Source organism: Psammomys obesus, unplaced genomic scaffold, assembly GCF_907164565.1.
Source record: "Psammomys obesus unplaced genomic scaffold, mPsaObe1.curated_primary_1811, whole genome shotgun sequence".
NCBI lineage: Eukaryota > Metazoa > Chordata > Mammalia > Rodentia > Muridae > Psammomys > Psammomys obesus.
Genome location: NW_026596152.1, coordinates 5,242,230 through 5,257,935, shown reverse-complemented (window position 1 = coordinate 5,257,935; position 15,706 = coordinate 5,242,230). Strand labels below are relative to the sequence as shown.

Below are 15,706 nucleotides of genomic sequence, written 5' to 3'. Positions count from 1 at the left end.
GTTGTCTCCCTCTGTCCCCAGTGCCCTGACAAAATACAAGGGCAGCAAGAAGCACTGATCAAGATAGCAGTCCTTCACTCTCTCATTGTTTTCTGAGTGCAATCATGCTTTTTTTGGGAGGGAAACCTAACTGAAATGCTCTCTGTGGTAGATGCCACCCTGATTTATCTTCACTCTGTAATGATTTCCAATTTCCCCAGAGCGACACAAACCAAGGATTGTCCATAAATCAAACATGAATAAAACAAGCTTTGTGACCAATGAGCCATGTCCCCAGTTTCTTCCTAAGGAAATTCTTGTGAATTCTGTTAGCAGCCAATGAGCATGTGAAGAATGAATTTAGCAAGAACGTTTAGACTTTTAATGTTCAAAAAATGGCTTTGATAATATGGAAGCTTGTTAGAGCTGAAAACTTCTCCTTCCCTTACATGTGTGTGTTTGTATATTTGTGTGTATGTGTGTGTGAGAGAGAGAGACAGAGAGAGAGAGAGACAGAAAGAAAGAAAGAAAGAAAGAAAGAAAGAAAGAAAGAAAGAAAGAGCTCATCAAAACCAAAAGAGCCATAAAGGATTGGTATCTTGAAAGGAAAGTAGTGAGTGGAAGATAAACTGAGGTGAACTTCCTATGTCCATAATAAGAAAAGAAAAGAGAAGAAGAAGAAAAAGGAGTTGGCCCTGTATATTAGTCCTGTAACAGCAACCCATAGTACGTCTTTCCTGGAATGTTAAATAATACTGTTTTCTATTTCTAACTTCCCAGTATGGCTCCCTAAGCCTCCAGTTGCCTTTCTGGTTGCCTCTCTCTAGTCTTTGGAACTAGAGAGAGTTGTATTTGAGAGCTTCAGGAGTCTGACCATGGCATGAAGTTTTGTTTTTGTTTTTCTTTTCAAGTTTTTTGTTTTGTTTTGTTTTGTTTTGTTTTTTTACCTGTTGCACACCATTGATGAGCATAGAATTGGCAGAAAAAATTGGGTTTAAAAGCAACACATTCTGGGTGCACTGTGTGGACAATGCTAGTGAGCTGTCAGTGGCCACCCGTGCAGTAAGACACCTTGGGTGTTGAGAGACACTTCTTTTGTTGTTTTGCTTTCCTGGGAATGGATTGGTTCTGCTCTCTATTCTGCCTTAAGGACTCTATCTGTAATAGGACCCGCTCTTCCAAAAGATAACAAATGGGCACATGGGAAGCGTCCTTTACCACAGGATGGCTTCCAGGACCACTGGGGGACTGGCTTCGCTGCATACCCTTAGAGGCTTTGTCCTACCACAGAACGTTTAGTAAATTCATAACAAAAGCTCATAGTGTCGGCTTATGTCCCAATAATGCCTGAGACAAACTATAGGGTGAACTAACATCCCAGTAATGCCTGGGACAAACTGTGGGCTAGAAAAATACTGATATGAGATAAGGCAGTGAAAGACATTTTTGACATTCTTATTCTGAGAAAGCACATTTTGAATGCTAGCAGAAATTACATTACACATTTTAACAACTGACTCCTGTTTGTTCTAGTTGATTGTCACAGAAGCCTCCCTTCCCTCCGCCCCTTTCCCCCTGTATCTTTTAGATCACACAGTATCTTTGGTTGTGTGCCTTCCCCGTGGAATTCCTATTGAGCTCTCACGGCTCTTGTACCTCAGGTGTTCACCACTGCTGTAAGTGGATGTCCATGGGGGAATTCAAATTGAGATCTGTCACATCCAGGAAATCGAGGTTGAAGATGCTGGGGCCGCTGGTGGCGAGGTTGCTGAACCCTGGCGTGGAGCTGGGTGGGGTAAGGTCCAGCCATTCCATTGTTTCCCAAGGAGATTCTGTGAAGCTCAGCTGCAGACCACTGCTGTCCACTGAAGAAGGTGACAACTGCGTATGCATAGGGGACAGCGGCCCAGGCAAGAGCTCATGAGCACTGAAGAGGTCTTCGGCAGCCTTCCCTGGGAAGCCATCCATGATCCCGTCAAAAGGAGGCTCCTCGCTCCCGATTTTGAGGAGGGTGAGGTCGCTCACCTTTCCTACAGGGCTGTGAGAATTCAATAAGACTTCTAGGTGTTCGTCACCGTCAGCGGCAGCGTAGTGATCGAAGGAGATCTGGCCTCCTGAGGATGCCTGATCAAAGGAAGCAGCGGGCTTGGAGAGGGTGGTAGGAGGGCTGCGCGAGGACCCGGGCATCTTTGGAATTTTTTGAAGACATGAGTGATCTTCCCTGGCATCGGCTGGCATTTCTGTTGGCAAAACACAGTGCGAATTGTTAAATCACCCCCAACTGGCCATGCCACATGATGAGTCTTGGAATAAATGAGGTTCTCTGAGGAAAGCAGAGAAGATGATCATGCTTCCCTGCTCAGCAATTAACCCTGGCCTTACCTCTACCTGCTTTGTCTCTCCGTTTCCTCTTTCCTAAAGTTTCCCCAGATACCCCTGCCTTGGAACATTCACTCTGTTATTTTCAAACTCTTCTCTAGTGGCTTCCTTGCTCCCTTCACCATCACTGGTTGCCATGGGAGGACATGGCATCTCTGTCATACTCTCTGATGGGTAGCAAGTGAGGATGACCATCATTCCACAGCTATTTTTCTATGGCTGCTTCCTTCTTATCACTCTTCAGTGGTTTTTAGGGCAGCCTGTTTCCCTACTTTAGGACTTCTGGTCACCCCTCTTCTGCTGCTGGAACTCGCCCCCCCCCCCCAGTTCACAGCCATTTTGCCAGGTCAGTGTTTCTTATTTTTTAAGGCTATAGTATCATTAGAAATCACACACTGCTCATGCTGGCTTCTCAGTTCCTTGTCCTTCCCATCCACCCCAGTGATGCCAGCATCCCCACTCTATTGGATACCTGGAACCTCATCCTTGCACAGCCCACCCTTCCAAGAGCTCTGTCTTAAGCAGGTTTTCCCACTGTCTGTCCTTTTCCTTTCCCCCCTCCAGCTCATGCATAAAGTACTCCAGGTCAACTCTGTCTAAACCACTCTGAGGCACCCAAGCCACTGGTTGTACTATTTCACCGTTGCATGTCAGTACCTCCCACATCGCTTCTTTCCCTTTTTTTGGACCATATTCTCTGATCTGCTGTTACAGTCATTTCTACCTCTTTGCCCTTCTCTCTTAGCTTAGCAAAACTCTCTGTCCCAATAAGTTCTCATCTACCTTCTCTTAGCCTGCTCCAAGTTACCTGAGAACAGTAATACAAATGAGCAGGATGCATTCACCTTCAGTTGATGACACCAGGCTCTCTACTTGCATTTAATTCTACCTTACACACTTGCCTCTCTCTATAAAACTCCACTCATTCATGGCTAACTCGTAGTTATCCATTCCTAGATTCTCCCACACTCCCTTCGTGTCCTCACTATTCTGTCTCCCTACTTCAACAAAAAGGAGGAACAGCTAGTATGGACAATCATCTTCCATCATGATACTCAAATACACACACACACCTGTCCCTACCCCTTTCATTCTCCTTCTTGTCATGGTAAGAAACAAACACCAGGGTTATTGCTCACTGTCCATCTCCCTTACCAGACTATATCCCACAGAAACAAGGAATTATCTGCTGGAGAACTGAGCTTAACATGGTTCCTGGCATTCCATCTGTGAGTCCTTTGCTACCTCCTGTTAAACTTCAAATGCTGTTGATTAAGGGTTCAGCCCTGTGTTCTCATTTGACCTTCACACATGCTCCTTAAGACCTCTGGTTCTGTAATGTTTCTTGAATGAATGAGTAAATGAATGAATGAATGAATGAATGAATGAATGAATGAATGAGTTGAAGAACACACTGGTTGCCTTTATTGCTAACTTGAGTAACATTTAAGCATGAATGGGTCATCCAATGGGAGATGGCTGATTGAGTTTGAATAGCAAGCACAATGCTTTCACTAACTTCTTGCTTTTTTCCTTTTTCTTTTTGTAATTAGGAAGACAGCAGAAAAAATGATGTAGCAACAGAACACACTTACAGGGACAGGGATGAGTTGAAGGTGACATGCAAAGCACTCCTAGGATAAAGGTGGTGAGGAATCACCCACTGTGGGTTTTCTTCTCTGACAAATCACATCTGAAGCTCAGAGGAAGTGACTCTAACAACAGACCACCTGCTGTACCTGAGTCAGTGTGTGCCTGACCTTGGACATAAGAGGCAATGTCCTAGAATACGCACAGGTGGAGGTGCCTGACGGACAGTGGGCAAGGCAGTCTCACCTCCACTTTCGATGAGGACATCCAGGAGTTCATCCATCTGCTGACTCCGAGTCATTTGCTATTGCAGTTAGCAAAAAGAGAGCAGAGAGGTTAGAAGGCTACACTTACTTCTGTGTGGAGACACTAGAAGCAGCATTGTGGGGATTTGAACTACGCTTGCTGAAGGGTTCAAAAAAGCATAGTACAATAGAGCATAACATAAAACTTGTAAGCTTAGTCTTTTAAAGTATACATTCACTTTTAAATACAAACATCAACACTATGTACCCACGAGCTCTTAACCTGCAAAACTAAAACTCTACGTCCATTAAACACCACTTTCAATGCTGTTTGCCAACCCCAGCAGTCACCATGCTCCTTCCTGCCTCTACAAGTATGACCTCTCTTGGTCATGAACTGAATGGTGCTCTGCTGTGTGACTCTACCCACATTTTGATTTTAATTTGCCTGTTGGACACTTGAGCTGTGTCTACTTCTGTCTGAAGTGAAGAATATCATTATGAGCTCAGTTAGACCGGCTAAAGGGCTTCGGTCTGTGTTTAATTAAATCTTAGTGTAAATCATACACAGATAATCTACTGGGCAATAATCCAAGCCAACAAACGAGAATGAGAAAGATGGGAGAGTGATCCTCAGCTTCTGATTCAGGTCAGCTGTCTGGGAAGTTTCCATTGCAGGTCCAGGCACCTTAATACAAGCAAATAGCCCTTTCTCACTTTGGAAGCACTCATGTCCGCCTCTGTTTGGTTGCTGTTTGATGTGGTCCAGGAAGTAGGTTTCAGTATCTTGGTTCGTTTTGCAGAATCTGGGAGTCTGTCCTTGCCTCTGCTCATCTGAGTTCTTAAGCATAGCCTTGCTTCTCCGGAGTTTTTCAGAAATGACAAAGCCTACTTGGCATGATATCTGCCTTGGTTCTGATTTCAGGGGAGCAGAGGTCAGGCAGCATCTGACATGGATGCTCTTTTCTGAGTTGGGTACAAAGATATTGCTGTCACATAAGCTCTAACTACTTGAACTACACATCCTTCAGTATCCTCAGGGCCTTATTTCCAGGAGCCCTCACCCCTGGATTCCAAACCTTTAGGGGATAGTCAAGTCTATAAAATGACTTAGTAATTTCACAGACCGTACAGCAGTCTCCTTGCCTTGCAAGTCATCTCTGGAGCTTTCTACCTAATATGATGTAAATGCCATAAGAACAGTTACTGTCCTGTGTGGCTTGGGGACCAGTGACAATAAGAAAGGACATGTGCTCAATACAGATGGAATGGTTACGTGCCTATCACAGCATGTGAGATTTGACTCCTGATGCTCCGATGCGCATGCCAGGGAGACCAGCGATCTGTGAAATGGTGAAGTGGCCAAAGGCTGATTCAACGCAAGACAGACAGCCCTTTCATCTGGATGGACTCCACATCACATTTGGCATGCAGCAAGTCCAGGGGTTGCCTGTGAGAATTTTCAGGACTTATTTCCCTAATGCGTTCACTCCATGACTGGCAGGATGCAGACATCAAGGGCTGACTCTGTAAAATCATCCGTGTTTTTCCTTTTCTTGCTTTTAAAATTCTGAAGCTCTTTGAGCACAGATGTAATTGTTGGAGTCCACGAACTTCCCTGCATCTGCTACTCAAGTTCAATAGCCATCAACACTGCATCAAGGTCATCGAGTTTTAAAGCTAAGAAGTTGGGAAAGTATTCATAATTGCTCTTACAATAGATGAGCACCTATCATGTGACGATATGATGAGGCAAGTACTAGATTATCCAACCTTAGTGACGGTGGCAGGTGACAGAGTTGGCACTAAGGCCGGGCCTTGTGAATACCTGCTCAGCCCGTTCTCCCTGAATCGTTCAGCTGTTATGAGCCTTCCTCAGTTACCATGGTGTTACAGCTAGGTAAAGACACTGTAAACTAATATTAAATAAACTAACAGACCAAAATGCATTACACACGCGAACCCCACTGCATACCCTAGCTCAACAACACAGCATGCTAGAGATCACCTGTTTTCTCTTGCGATTGACGGTTGATTGGGAATCGTGGCTCACTGTGCCTGCCCAGAACCCAGAACACTGTACCACACGCTACCAGCTCATGATAAAGCCCACATTCAAAATGTAATCTGGACTGAATGAACACCATATAAAATGGTGTACCATAAAATAGGAAAAGTCATCAGCAGAGCCATCCTAACTTGGAGCTATCTGCACGCACATATAGCACTATCTGCAGCTCATATGGACATACTTTGTTCACTCTTTTGAGGAGACACTCAGCCCATTCAATCTCAGAATCCACAAAACACACAATGCCTGATACTACAAAGTTCTGCCTTCTCAGCCTGTTATTGAACCGGAGAGAACCAGCCTCATGATTACCTGCTTTACTGCATCTTCATAGGACGGGGGCTGGGTTATCTCTGAAACCGTTGAACTTGACTTAGAGAAAGTTGGGGATGGAATTGAAAACTTTGGCCCCACCTTGTCAGATGACTGTAAACCAGTTGCCTGCAAGTGGATACAATACGGAGAACAACATTCACTCCATGGGTCCCAAGGGACGATGCTTGTGTTCTAGAAACCACAGGCCGCATTGAGAAAGATGCCAAATACTAGTCACATAAGCTGGAGATGAGAAGATAGTAAACAACACTAACAGGCTAACAGCAGTTTGTGCACTGTGGGTTTATTGTTAGTGAAGTCTTAGTGGAACTCCCTGATTTATATACCTGAGGTATACCTTCTCTCTCTCTCTCTCTCTCTCTCTCTCTCTCTCTCTCTCTCTGTTTCTTGGAGACAAGGTCTCACTGTGTAACCCTCCTGTCCTGGAACTCACTTGTAAACCACCCTGGCCTTAAAGCTTCTGTGAGATCCACCTGCCTCTGCCTCCTGAGTGCTGGGATTAAAGGTGTGTGCTGCCACACCTAGCAGGTGAATCCTTCTCTACTACATGACAAGAAAGGGACATGAGCTCAGTCTAATGCAGAGGAGTTCTTCAAACCATGAACTTTCAGAGCAGTTCATTCCCTGGGTCAATTCATTCCAAAATGGGCCATTGTCACACAGTTACCATGAGGGTGGCCTTCCATGGGTGCCTGGCCTGTGGGAGTGCCCATTCCTTTGCCGACTTCAGGCATGGGGCTCAGGTATGCCACCTCCACCTTCTCCTACCACTCTCTTGCTCTGGGAGCTTGCCACATCCTCAAGTGTCACATCCCCACTCCTGTCACCAGCTTATGAGCAACGTCTCTTATATCCTCTACAGAGACTTGGCTCTGGACCCCAGTTTTCCATGTCTTTACATGAATCTGTTATGTGCCCATCTCTGTCTCCAGCACTATTCATCCCTGGAGGCTCCATTTCAATCCTCAACCTCACAGAAACAGGTTTGTTGTCAACTTCTCCGGTACTGACCTTTGGATGAATAACTGGGCTTTTGGGACAGGGGTTGAGCCCAGCACTATGACTGCTGTCTGCTTGGGTGCCAGAGAAGGGCTGGTGGAGGCTGGAAGATGGAGGAGAAAAGCTAGGAGGATGGCCTTCGTGTGCCCCTGAGTTCTGTAAAAAGGAACACGTGACAGATTAAAGACCTAACAGCACACTTGAGTGTGGCTTTAGCTGACACTTCTGGCCCCTGTGTTTTGCCCTCAGGTTTTCTATTAGCAGGTGAGAGTATCTAAAATCTGGCTTTGCTTGTATTTCCTATGGATTACAAACTTCCACTAGCTCTCATGTATCAACAACATGGACTCTGAACATCTCACCTGTCTAAGTGTTCAAAGCTCTCCATGACTGTGGGCATTACTTAATTCTAGGAACCTAAGTTCTCCTCCTGTAACCATGCCGTATACACTTGCCCTACTTATTTTAGTTCACACGGGATATCTGCTTTGTTAGATTTTCTTAAAAACCTTTAGCTCCATGGACAAAAGACAAGGCTGCTGAACTCCTGACCTAGGCTTCTTGTTTTTAGTGTCTTTTTAGTGCCTTCCAGGGCTTTGCTAGCTCTTTACCATTAAGCTCTTCCCTACCCATGTATTCTGTGCTGCATGGTTTAATGCCACAGGCCAGCCATGTTATTTGCTCTTCACGAAATTGCTACTGTCTTATAGAGTCTTTGTAAACAACAAATTATCGCACTATCTTATTTCTCCCCATTATCACTGATATCCTCGAAGTGTGAAATCACACCCCAAGCCGTGTCCCAGGGGCTATTTTTACCCTTGTTGCCTAGACACTGTGAATGCAGTGGATGTTTAGGAACAGCGCTGATACCCTGTTTTAGTCCCCGTTCCTTCCAGTATGCCCTCGCAGGAGTGGGCACGGCTGGTGTGCACGTGTTGTTCAGGTAGGCTTGTGAAAGTGTGCCCTCATCACCTCCGGCCATGCTTCACACCCTCGGGGGAGCAGTATTTCACTATGAACCTTAAAAACCAGCCAACCCTGGGGTTCTAGGCAGTTTTAATTCCTGGGTTTCATTTTTCTCAATGGTGAACGAAACCACTAAACTAGAGCCATCAGGTTGCTGTGACAGCGAAAGAGATGGCTCCTGCTCATGAGTTGGTGCTTGGCAGGTAATCAGTGAGGATCAGTGTGGGCTGTCTTAGATCTTACACTCTTTGACAATGTGGCTTTCTTCTTCGGACGGTCTTCTGTGCACTTTCCTAATAACCTATTAGTTTTGTGAACCAAAGGAAAGTCTTTGCTACCAGGTTGGGTGTACTCTTTTGAACTGTCAGTCTCACAGGTCTTCAGCTCTCTGGCTTTCTTTCTGATCCTTCTGCATTTCACTTATGTTCTAACCCCAGGGCCCTTTCACCTGATGCTTCTCCCGAGCCTCCATCCCAAATATTTAACAGTGTTTCCTCCTGCACCTCGCTCAAGGTTTCTCTTCAACATTCCTGACCCTTTAGTGCAGACTGTAACCTTTCAGCCTTCTCATGCAAACCAGTCCCTCCACTTTCTCTACAAGACGGACCATTTATTTCCTCAGCACCTATCTATCTCCTGTCTTCCTCAAGGACTAAAGAGCACTCCTCACATTCCCTTCAACCCCCCTCCCCGCCCCCCGCAGAGTGCAGCACATAAATAGGGCCTGGTTTCGTAGATAACATTATATTGGAAAGTTATACATTGTTGCAAAGCTGTCTATGAGCACTCAAAAGCTACAAGGGTGAAGATAAGGAGTTTGGCACAGAAGTTACGATCTCCAGACATTTGCCTCCCAAGCCTTTATAGAACAAGTTTGCCAACCGGTGATGCAAAGGCTGGCGGTGAAGGCTTGAGGACAGTTAAGTAGAGTTAGTGAGGTGCTGCCTAGGTTTTAGGAAACCCTTCACAGTTCTTTAGTGGTGGCAGTCCACCTCCTGCCTTCTGAAAGATCCAACCCCGGCGAGGCCATTCGTGCTTACCTGCGCGCACCCTTGGCTGCTGCTAGGTGAGGAGACCCCATGGCTCTCTCTCTGAGCCCCAGAGGATGAGGCCAGGAAGTAAGGGTTGTTGGGTGATGGAGGCAGGCTGATGTGCTGCGGGCTCTTCAGGGTCCCCAGGGGCGAGTGCTGAGGGGAGCACTGGGGGCTGAGGAATGTGGATGAGAGTACATGGGTTGGACCTGAGGGCTCCACACAGTGAGGCAGCAGCTGAGCAGTCTCACAGGCCGGAGGGGGACTGTCGGAGCCGTGGCCCTGTCCCTTTCCGGATGCCTGCTGGGCTGCGAAGGGGCAGCTAGAGACGTCTTCCTGCTTGATGGTGGCGCCCAGGAAGGGCAGTGGCTGCTGGTCTCCGCAGCCGCTCTTGTGCTTCTGCAGCTGCATCCTCAGCTCCTCCACCTGCCGCTGCTCCTGCCGCAGCTTCCAGGTGAGCTGGTTGATCACCTTCTGCTTCTCCACCAGCATCTTGTCTTTCTCAGAGTCTAGCCCGTCAGGCTCCGAGGGCCCGGAGCCCCCGTTCAGGCTGCTCAGCAGGCTCTCATCGGTGCAGGCGGGCACCGGGGACGCACGCAGGCCGAAGCCAGGTGACACATCGGGGAAGGTGTCTGGCAGTGACCCTGCGGCCGACAGGTCAGACGAGGCGGGGGAGATGGGTGGGCTGGAGCTGGTGCTGCCGAAGTGGTAGAAGCCTGATGGGGAGGACTGATAACTGGGCAGGGTGTTGGGCGTGACGGGAAAGGTGACAGTCGTTATGTCCCCGAAGTTCGGCACAGGATTGCCAGCACAATCCTGAAAGGGTCGAAGCCGGTCCACCAGCGCCGTCTTGGTGCCTGACACCGGCAAGCCTCGTATTCGGAGCTGTTGTCTTAACTCTGACACCTAAGGGAACCAGGGCTCCATTAGTGAAGTGTCGGGCGACAGTCTATTTGTATTTGTTATCAGGGGAGCTTTGTGATTCACCCGGGGAACTTTACAATGTCTATCCACTTCTCTTTTAATATTTCTTTGTAATTTCACTTCTGCCTCAGATTTAAACCAATTTTACCAACTCTTAAAAAAAAAAACAAATCTTAATCTCCTAGTAAGTCCGTTATAATGTGAAAATATTGTGAATTTTAAAAACACAGGGAATACGCCTAAGTTGTGGAGTAAGCCAGCTGAGCTTACTGATGCACAGAGCATCAGCCATTCCCATGACTATAGGGCCATACTGGACCCAGAGGCCACCCCTGCTGCCCGACAGAAAAGACAGCTATCACTAACTCAGGAGTCGAAAATCAGTTCAAGTATGATATGTATAGGACGTCCATCATTTCACATCACCGTAAATAAAAAATAATCACACATAGAGATAGCCCCTGTAGTGAATGCCATCTGTGCCTTGTCTTTTTATGGCCAAGATCATGGGAATGCTTTTCTTAACTCAAGAGTAAAGTCACCTAACCATAGCTCTCCAACCTGGGCTAAGCCTTCTTCATTTCTGTAGGAAGCTGGTGTCTTCCTAGGTTTAGACACACAAGTCTAACAATAATCCACAATAATTATCAGGCATTCCAGCTTCTTCTACCATAACAAACCTAAACATGTACCTGCTAGGAAATACAGATAGGGGTCCATCCTGGAGTTTGGCTTCAGTAGGTCTGGGATGGGGACCAGGATCACCCGTTTGTAACAACCCCAGGGAGAGATTTATGCCACTGGTGTTGGGTTAGACTCTGAGAACAAGACTTCATGTGAACATAATTCGGGGTGGAAAGAATGGGGAAGGTTCTGTACGTGTATATGTGATGGTGCCTGAACACAAATGAGTATCTGTTCAAGAGATGGAACCCAGGGCCTTGCATCTGGTAGACCAGTTGTCTACTCTTGAGTCACCCTCCATCTCCTCAGCCTCCGGGGTTTGGGTTTTATCTTCCATCTGTCTAGCTGGCCTTTGACTCCCAATCCTCTGGCCCCACCCCCTCAGGGTTGGAACTACAGACATACCTCACCATGCCAAGCTCTATGTTGAATCTGTTTTAATTTTCATGACAAGGTGAATAGCAATTGCATATTGAAAAAAGTACATGGTGAAAAAAATCAGGCCCTTCCTGTTCTTAGCTTTTTGATCCTCTGTGCTTTCTTTCTGAAGTGGGATGTTAATCCCTGCCTTATACATTTTTGCAAGGGTATACACGAATTTATAAAAGCACTTGGAATAGTGCCTGAAAAATGGTTGTGCAATATGTCTATTATTATAATGATATACATGCAACTAATTAATTGCCACATTCTTATAATGTTTACAAGTTGCAAACTATGAAATATATGGGATGGGAACTGATTAAATAAAAATTACTGCAAATGATGGAGTCCCAAAGATCCACTATGATTAAAGCTATGAAAGTTTGTTGACACTGCATGATGAATAATTGTTTATAGCTTATTATTAATGGAAAGAAAGTTTGAGTTGTTCCCTGTTTTCTCCTTCATCTGATGTCCAGCCTCTTTGCCTTTCTGAATGGGGATTGAGCATCTTAGCCAGAGTCCTCCTTCTTAATTAGTTTCTTTAGGTGTACAGATTTTAGGAGGTTTATCCTATATTATATGTCTAATATCCACTTATGAGTGAGTATATATACCCTGTGTGTCTTTCTGCTTCTGGGATAGCTCACTCAGGATGATCTTTTCCAGTTCCCACCATTTACCTGCAAATTTCATGATTTCCTTGTTTTTTATTGTTGGTTAATATTCCATAAAGACTCTGCCCTGCAGGGTATCAAAGCAGATACTGAGACTTATGGCAAACCTTTGGGCAGAGTGCAGGGAAAGAAGTGGGAAACAGTAAGACCTGGAGAGGACAGGAGCTCCACAAGGAGAAAAGCAGAATCAAAAAATCTGGGCACAGGAGTATTTTCTGAGACTGATTCTTCAACCAAGGACCATTCATGGAGATAACCTAGAACCCCTGCACAGATGTAGCCCATGGCAGTTCAGTGTCCAAGTGGGTCCCATAGTAATGGGAACAGGGACTGTCTCTGACATGAACTGATTGGCCTGCTCTTTGATCACCTCCCTCTGAGGGGGGAGCAGCCTTACCAGGCCACAGAGGAAGACAATGCAGCCACTCCTGATGAGACCTAATAGACTAGAATCAGAAAGAAGGAAAGGAAGACCTCCCCTATCAGTGGACTTGGGGAGGGACATGCATGGAGAAGAGGGAGGGAGGGAGGGACTGGGAGGGGAGGAGGGAGCTACACGGGGGATACAAAGTGAATAAAGTGTAACTAATAAAAATAAAAAAACTAACAAAAAAAGAAAGTTTGAGTTGATACTATTTTCAATAAATTAAATAGTGCATGCTTACATTTAAACTTATGTTGCTTATAACATTTCAGCATATAGTGACTATATGCTAAATTTAGCATATATGGTGACTATATGCTAAAATGTTAGCTGGTGTACTTTACTACATTTCCTAAATAGTCCATTTAGACACTTCACTTTTATGATAAGGCAGAAAGCCTACTAAACACCTATGGTTCTGTGAAACAGAAGAATATGTAGGGAGAGCTTTTCCGTAGGACAAAGATTTGGGGCATAAAAGCAAATGAAGTAATCATAAAATATATCCACAACAAATATCTAAACTTTGATAAATCACAAAAGTATCCACAAAATGCAAATTAAAATAACAATGCTTAGAAAGAAATCAATGGCAGCATAAACAATAAGTTATCAAAATGAAAAAAAAAAAACATCAAGTGTGCTTATCATTATAAAAGCAAAAGGGGAGCTGGAGAAGTGGCTCAGTTGAGAGCACGGGACCCAGGTTTGATTTCCAGCATCCACCCAGTGGTTCACAACCATTTATAACTCCAGTCCCAGGGGATCTGACACCCTCTTCTGATCTCTGTGTGCACACGGCACACACATGCTACACATACATACTTGTGGGCAAAGCACTCTTAGATATTCGATAAATAAACAAAATTAATAAGAAGAAAAAGGCCACGACCTAATATAAAAACACCTAACGCATCTGATCCAGCCTTTTCAAAAACAAAACATAGTTTTTTTAAAAATCCCATAATATGTGTGTATAATCATTAGTGATTTACGAAGTAGGGCAATTAAAATAAAAGGCATATTTTGATTCACCCAGTGACAGAAGTGAGTAGGAGCTTTTTTATATATGAGCAAAGTGGCAGGGAAATGAAGATCTTAGCAAGCTGACGAACTTTACTGCCTTCCTGTTTATGCAATGTCTGGGAGCTGGTGAGTTGTGTGCTTTCTTAACCTACACAGGGACACACACATGAGGGCGCATCCATGTGCAGCTGCTTCAGCACGTGGCTCTACAGTACACTGTCTAGGAGAGAAGAATCTGGTAATATCCTTCCACAACTTTAAAAGATAGGAATGTTGTTCTGGTTTGTTTGTTTGGTGTTGGTTTTGGTTTATTTGTTTGCTTTTTTAAGACATGGGTTCTCTGTGTGTAGCCCTGGCTGTCCTGGAACTTGATTTATAGACCAGGCTGGCCTTAAACTCACTTAGATCTGCCTGCCTCTGCCTCTTGAATGTTGGGACTAAAAGTGTGTACTACCACATCTGACAAAAAGAATATTAATGTATTTTAAATCAGCAATTTAATATGTATGTCATTTTCTGAGAGAAATAATCAGAGTCAATAACAGATGTGTGTACAGAGGGCATGAAAATCTTATTCTGACAACATTTGGCAGCAAGTTAAATGTCCAGGAGTGGATTGCTAGCCAGGTGATGGGGTGATTTGCTGTTATTAAAAATATAACTTTTACTGAATATTAAAAGTTATGGGAAATGTTCATGGCGTGTTAAGGAAAGCATGACAAATTTATGGGCGGCATAATTATTTAAAAGTAGTTGTTGTCAAGCATAATGTGGTCACATATACTTCAGGCTGGAAGAAACATAACGTCATGTTTTCTCTGGCTCTTGTCGATTAAAATGCCATTTACTTCAGTGCACACGATCGGGTTTCAACTTTAAAATGTCACTTTGCAATCAGCTACCCACTCTGAGGAAAGCACCGCAGCCACTTTTGCTGACATCCAGCATGCTGCTTCTCTTCCTGGTCCTGCTAGACAGTTTTTTTCCCCCTTTCAAATTTCCTGGTTTGAAAAAGTGCAAGATGGCAACCCATTATTGTTTTAATTTTGAGTTACTTAAAATTAATGAGGTCTACACTTATTTTTAGAATCTGTTCTTGCACCGAATAATTTAGGCTACATTATTAAATAATGCAGATCACAGTCTAAAATAAAAAGAATACTTGTTGAGTTCAGTTTCCTTAACATCTTGGATTATTTGCCTGTGTGGGCTTTCTTGAGATGAAGGCTTGAACAAACACACCTCTTCCCCACGTTCACTGGTGTTCTAATTATTGGTAACTTTAAATCATTTATTATGGAACAATTCTAACACGCTCAAAGGTAGATAGAAAAGCCTGAAGCTCTCATACACCCATCAAACAACTTCAGTTGCTATCAGCTGGTGCCAATCCTCCCTCCTTCTCACATCTCTTCAATTGGTTTGAGGCAGCACAGCTTTGTAACTATCTCCAAAAGAAAAGCGCTCTTAAACACGTAAACAATAGCACTATATAGATCATCTTAAAATGGGCATTCTCTTAATTTCCATCAAATATATTCCCCAGTTTTCAGAATTCTTAGTTCCTTCCCTTACTCTCTCTCTCACACACATTTAATTCAGTTAGAAATAGGATTTTTAAAAAGTCAATATGCTATGAAAAGCCTCTAATAACTCTGTGTGTGTGTGTGTGTGTGTGTGTGTGTGTGTGTGTGTATGTGCGTGTAGGCCATAGGTCAACTTCGAGCTATTTCTTTTCTATTTTCCTTTTTCTTTTGAGAGAGGGTCTGTCATTGTCCTGGAGATCGCCCAATTAAATTAGACTTGCTGGCCAAGGAGGCCCAGGGGACACCTCTGTAAGGAGAACCCCAACTCCTCTCAGACTCTGCTTTTACATGGTGAAACATTTTACTAAAGAAACTCCGCCCATACTCAGTTACTTCCCAATTATCTGGAGGAAGGATCACCTT

General features: G+C 44.5%; 1 protein-coding gene across 2 annotated transcripts in view; it reads right to left on the bottom strand.

Moving 5' to 3' along the window:
• Window positions 1-1,607: 1,607 nt before the first annotated feature.
• Window positions 1,608-15,706, bottom strand: part of Myocd (myocardin) — a 41,042-nt gene continuing 26,943 nt past the window's right edge. The window contains exons 7-11 of one of the 2 annotated variants that reach the window (XM_055594330.1): window positions 9,609-10,505; window positions 7,612-7,755; window positions 6,577-6,705; window positions 4,195-4,252; window positions 1,608-2,219 (exon numbers count right to left, since the gene is read on the bottom strand). In XM_055594330.1, the coding sequence (XP_055450305.1) occupies window positions 1,645-2,219; window positions 4,195-4,252; window positions 6,577-6,705; window positions 7,612-7,755; window positions 9,609-10,505 (1,803 nt within the window). In that variant the 3' untranslated portion in view covers window positions 1,608-1,644. The remainder of the gene's footprint in view (window positions 2,220-4,194; window positions 4,253-6,576; window positions 6,706-7,611; window positions 7,756-9,608; window positions 10,506-15,706) is intronic. The other variant, XM_055594331.1, reaches the window with a different exon arrangement.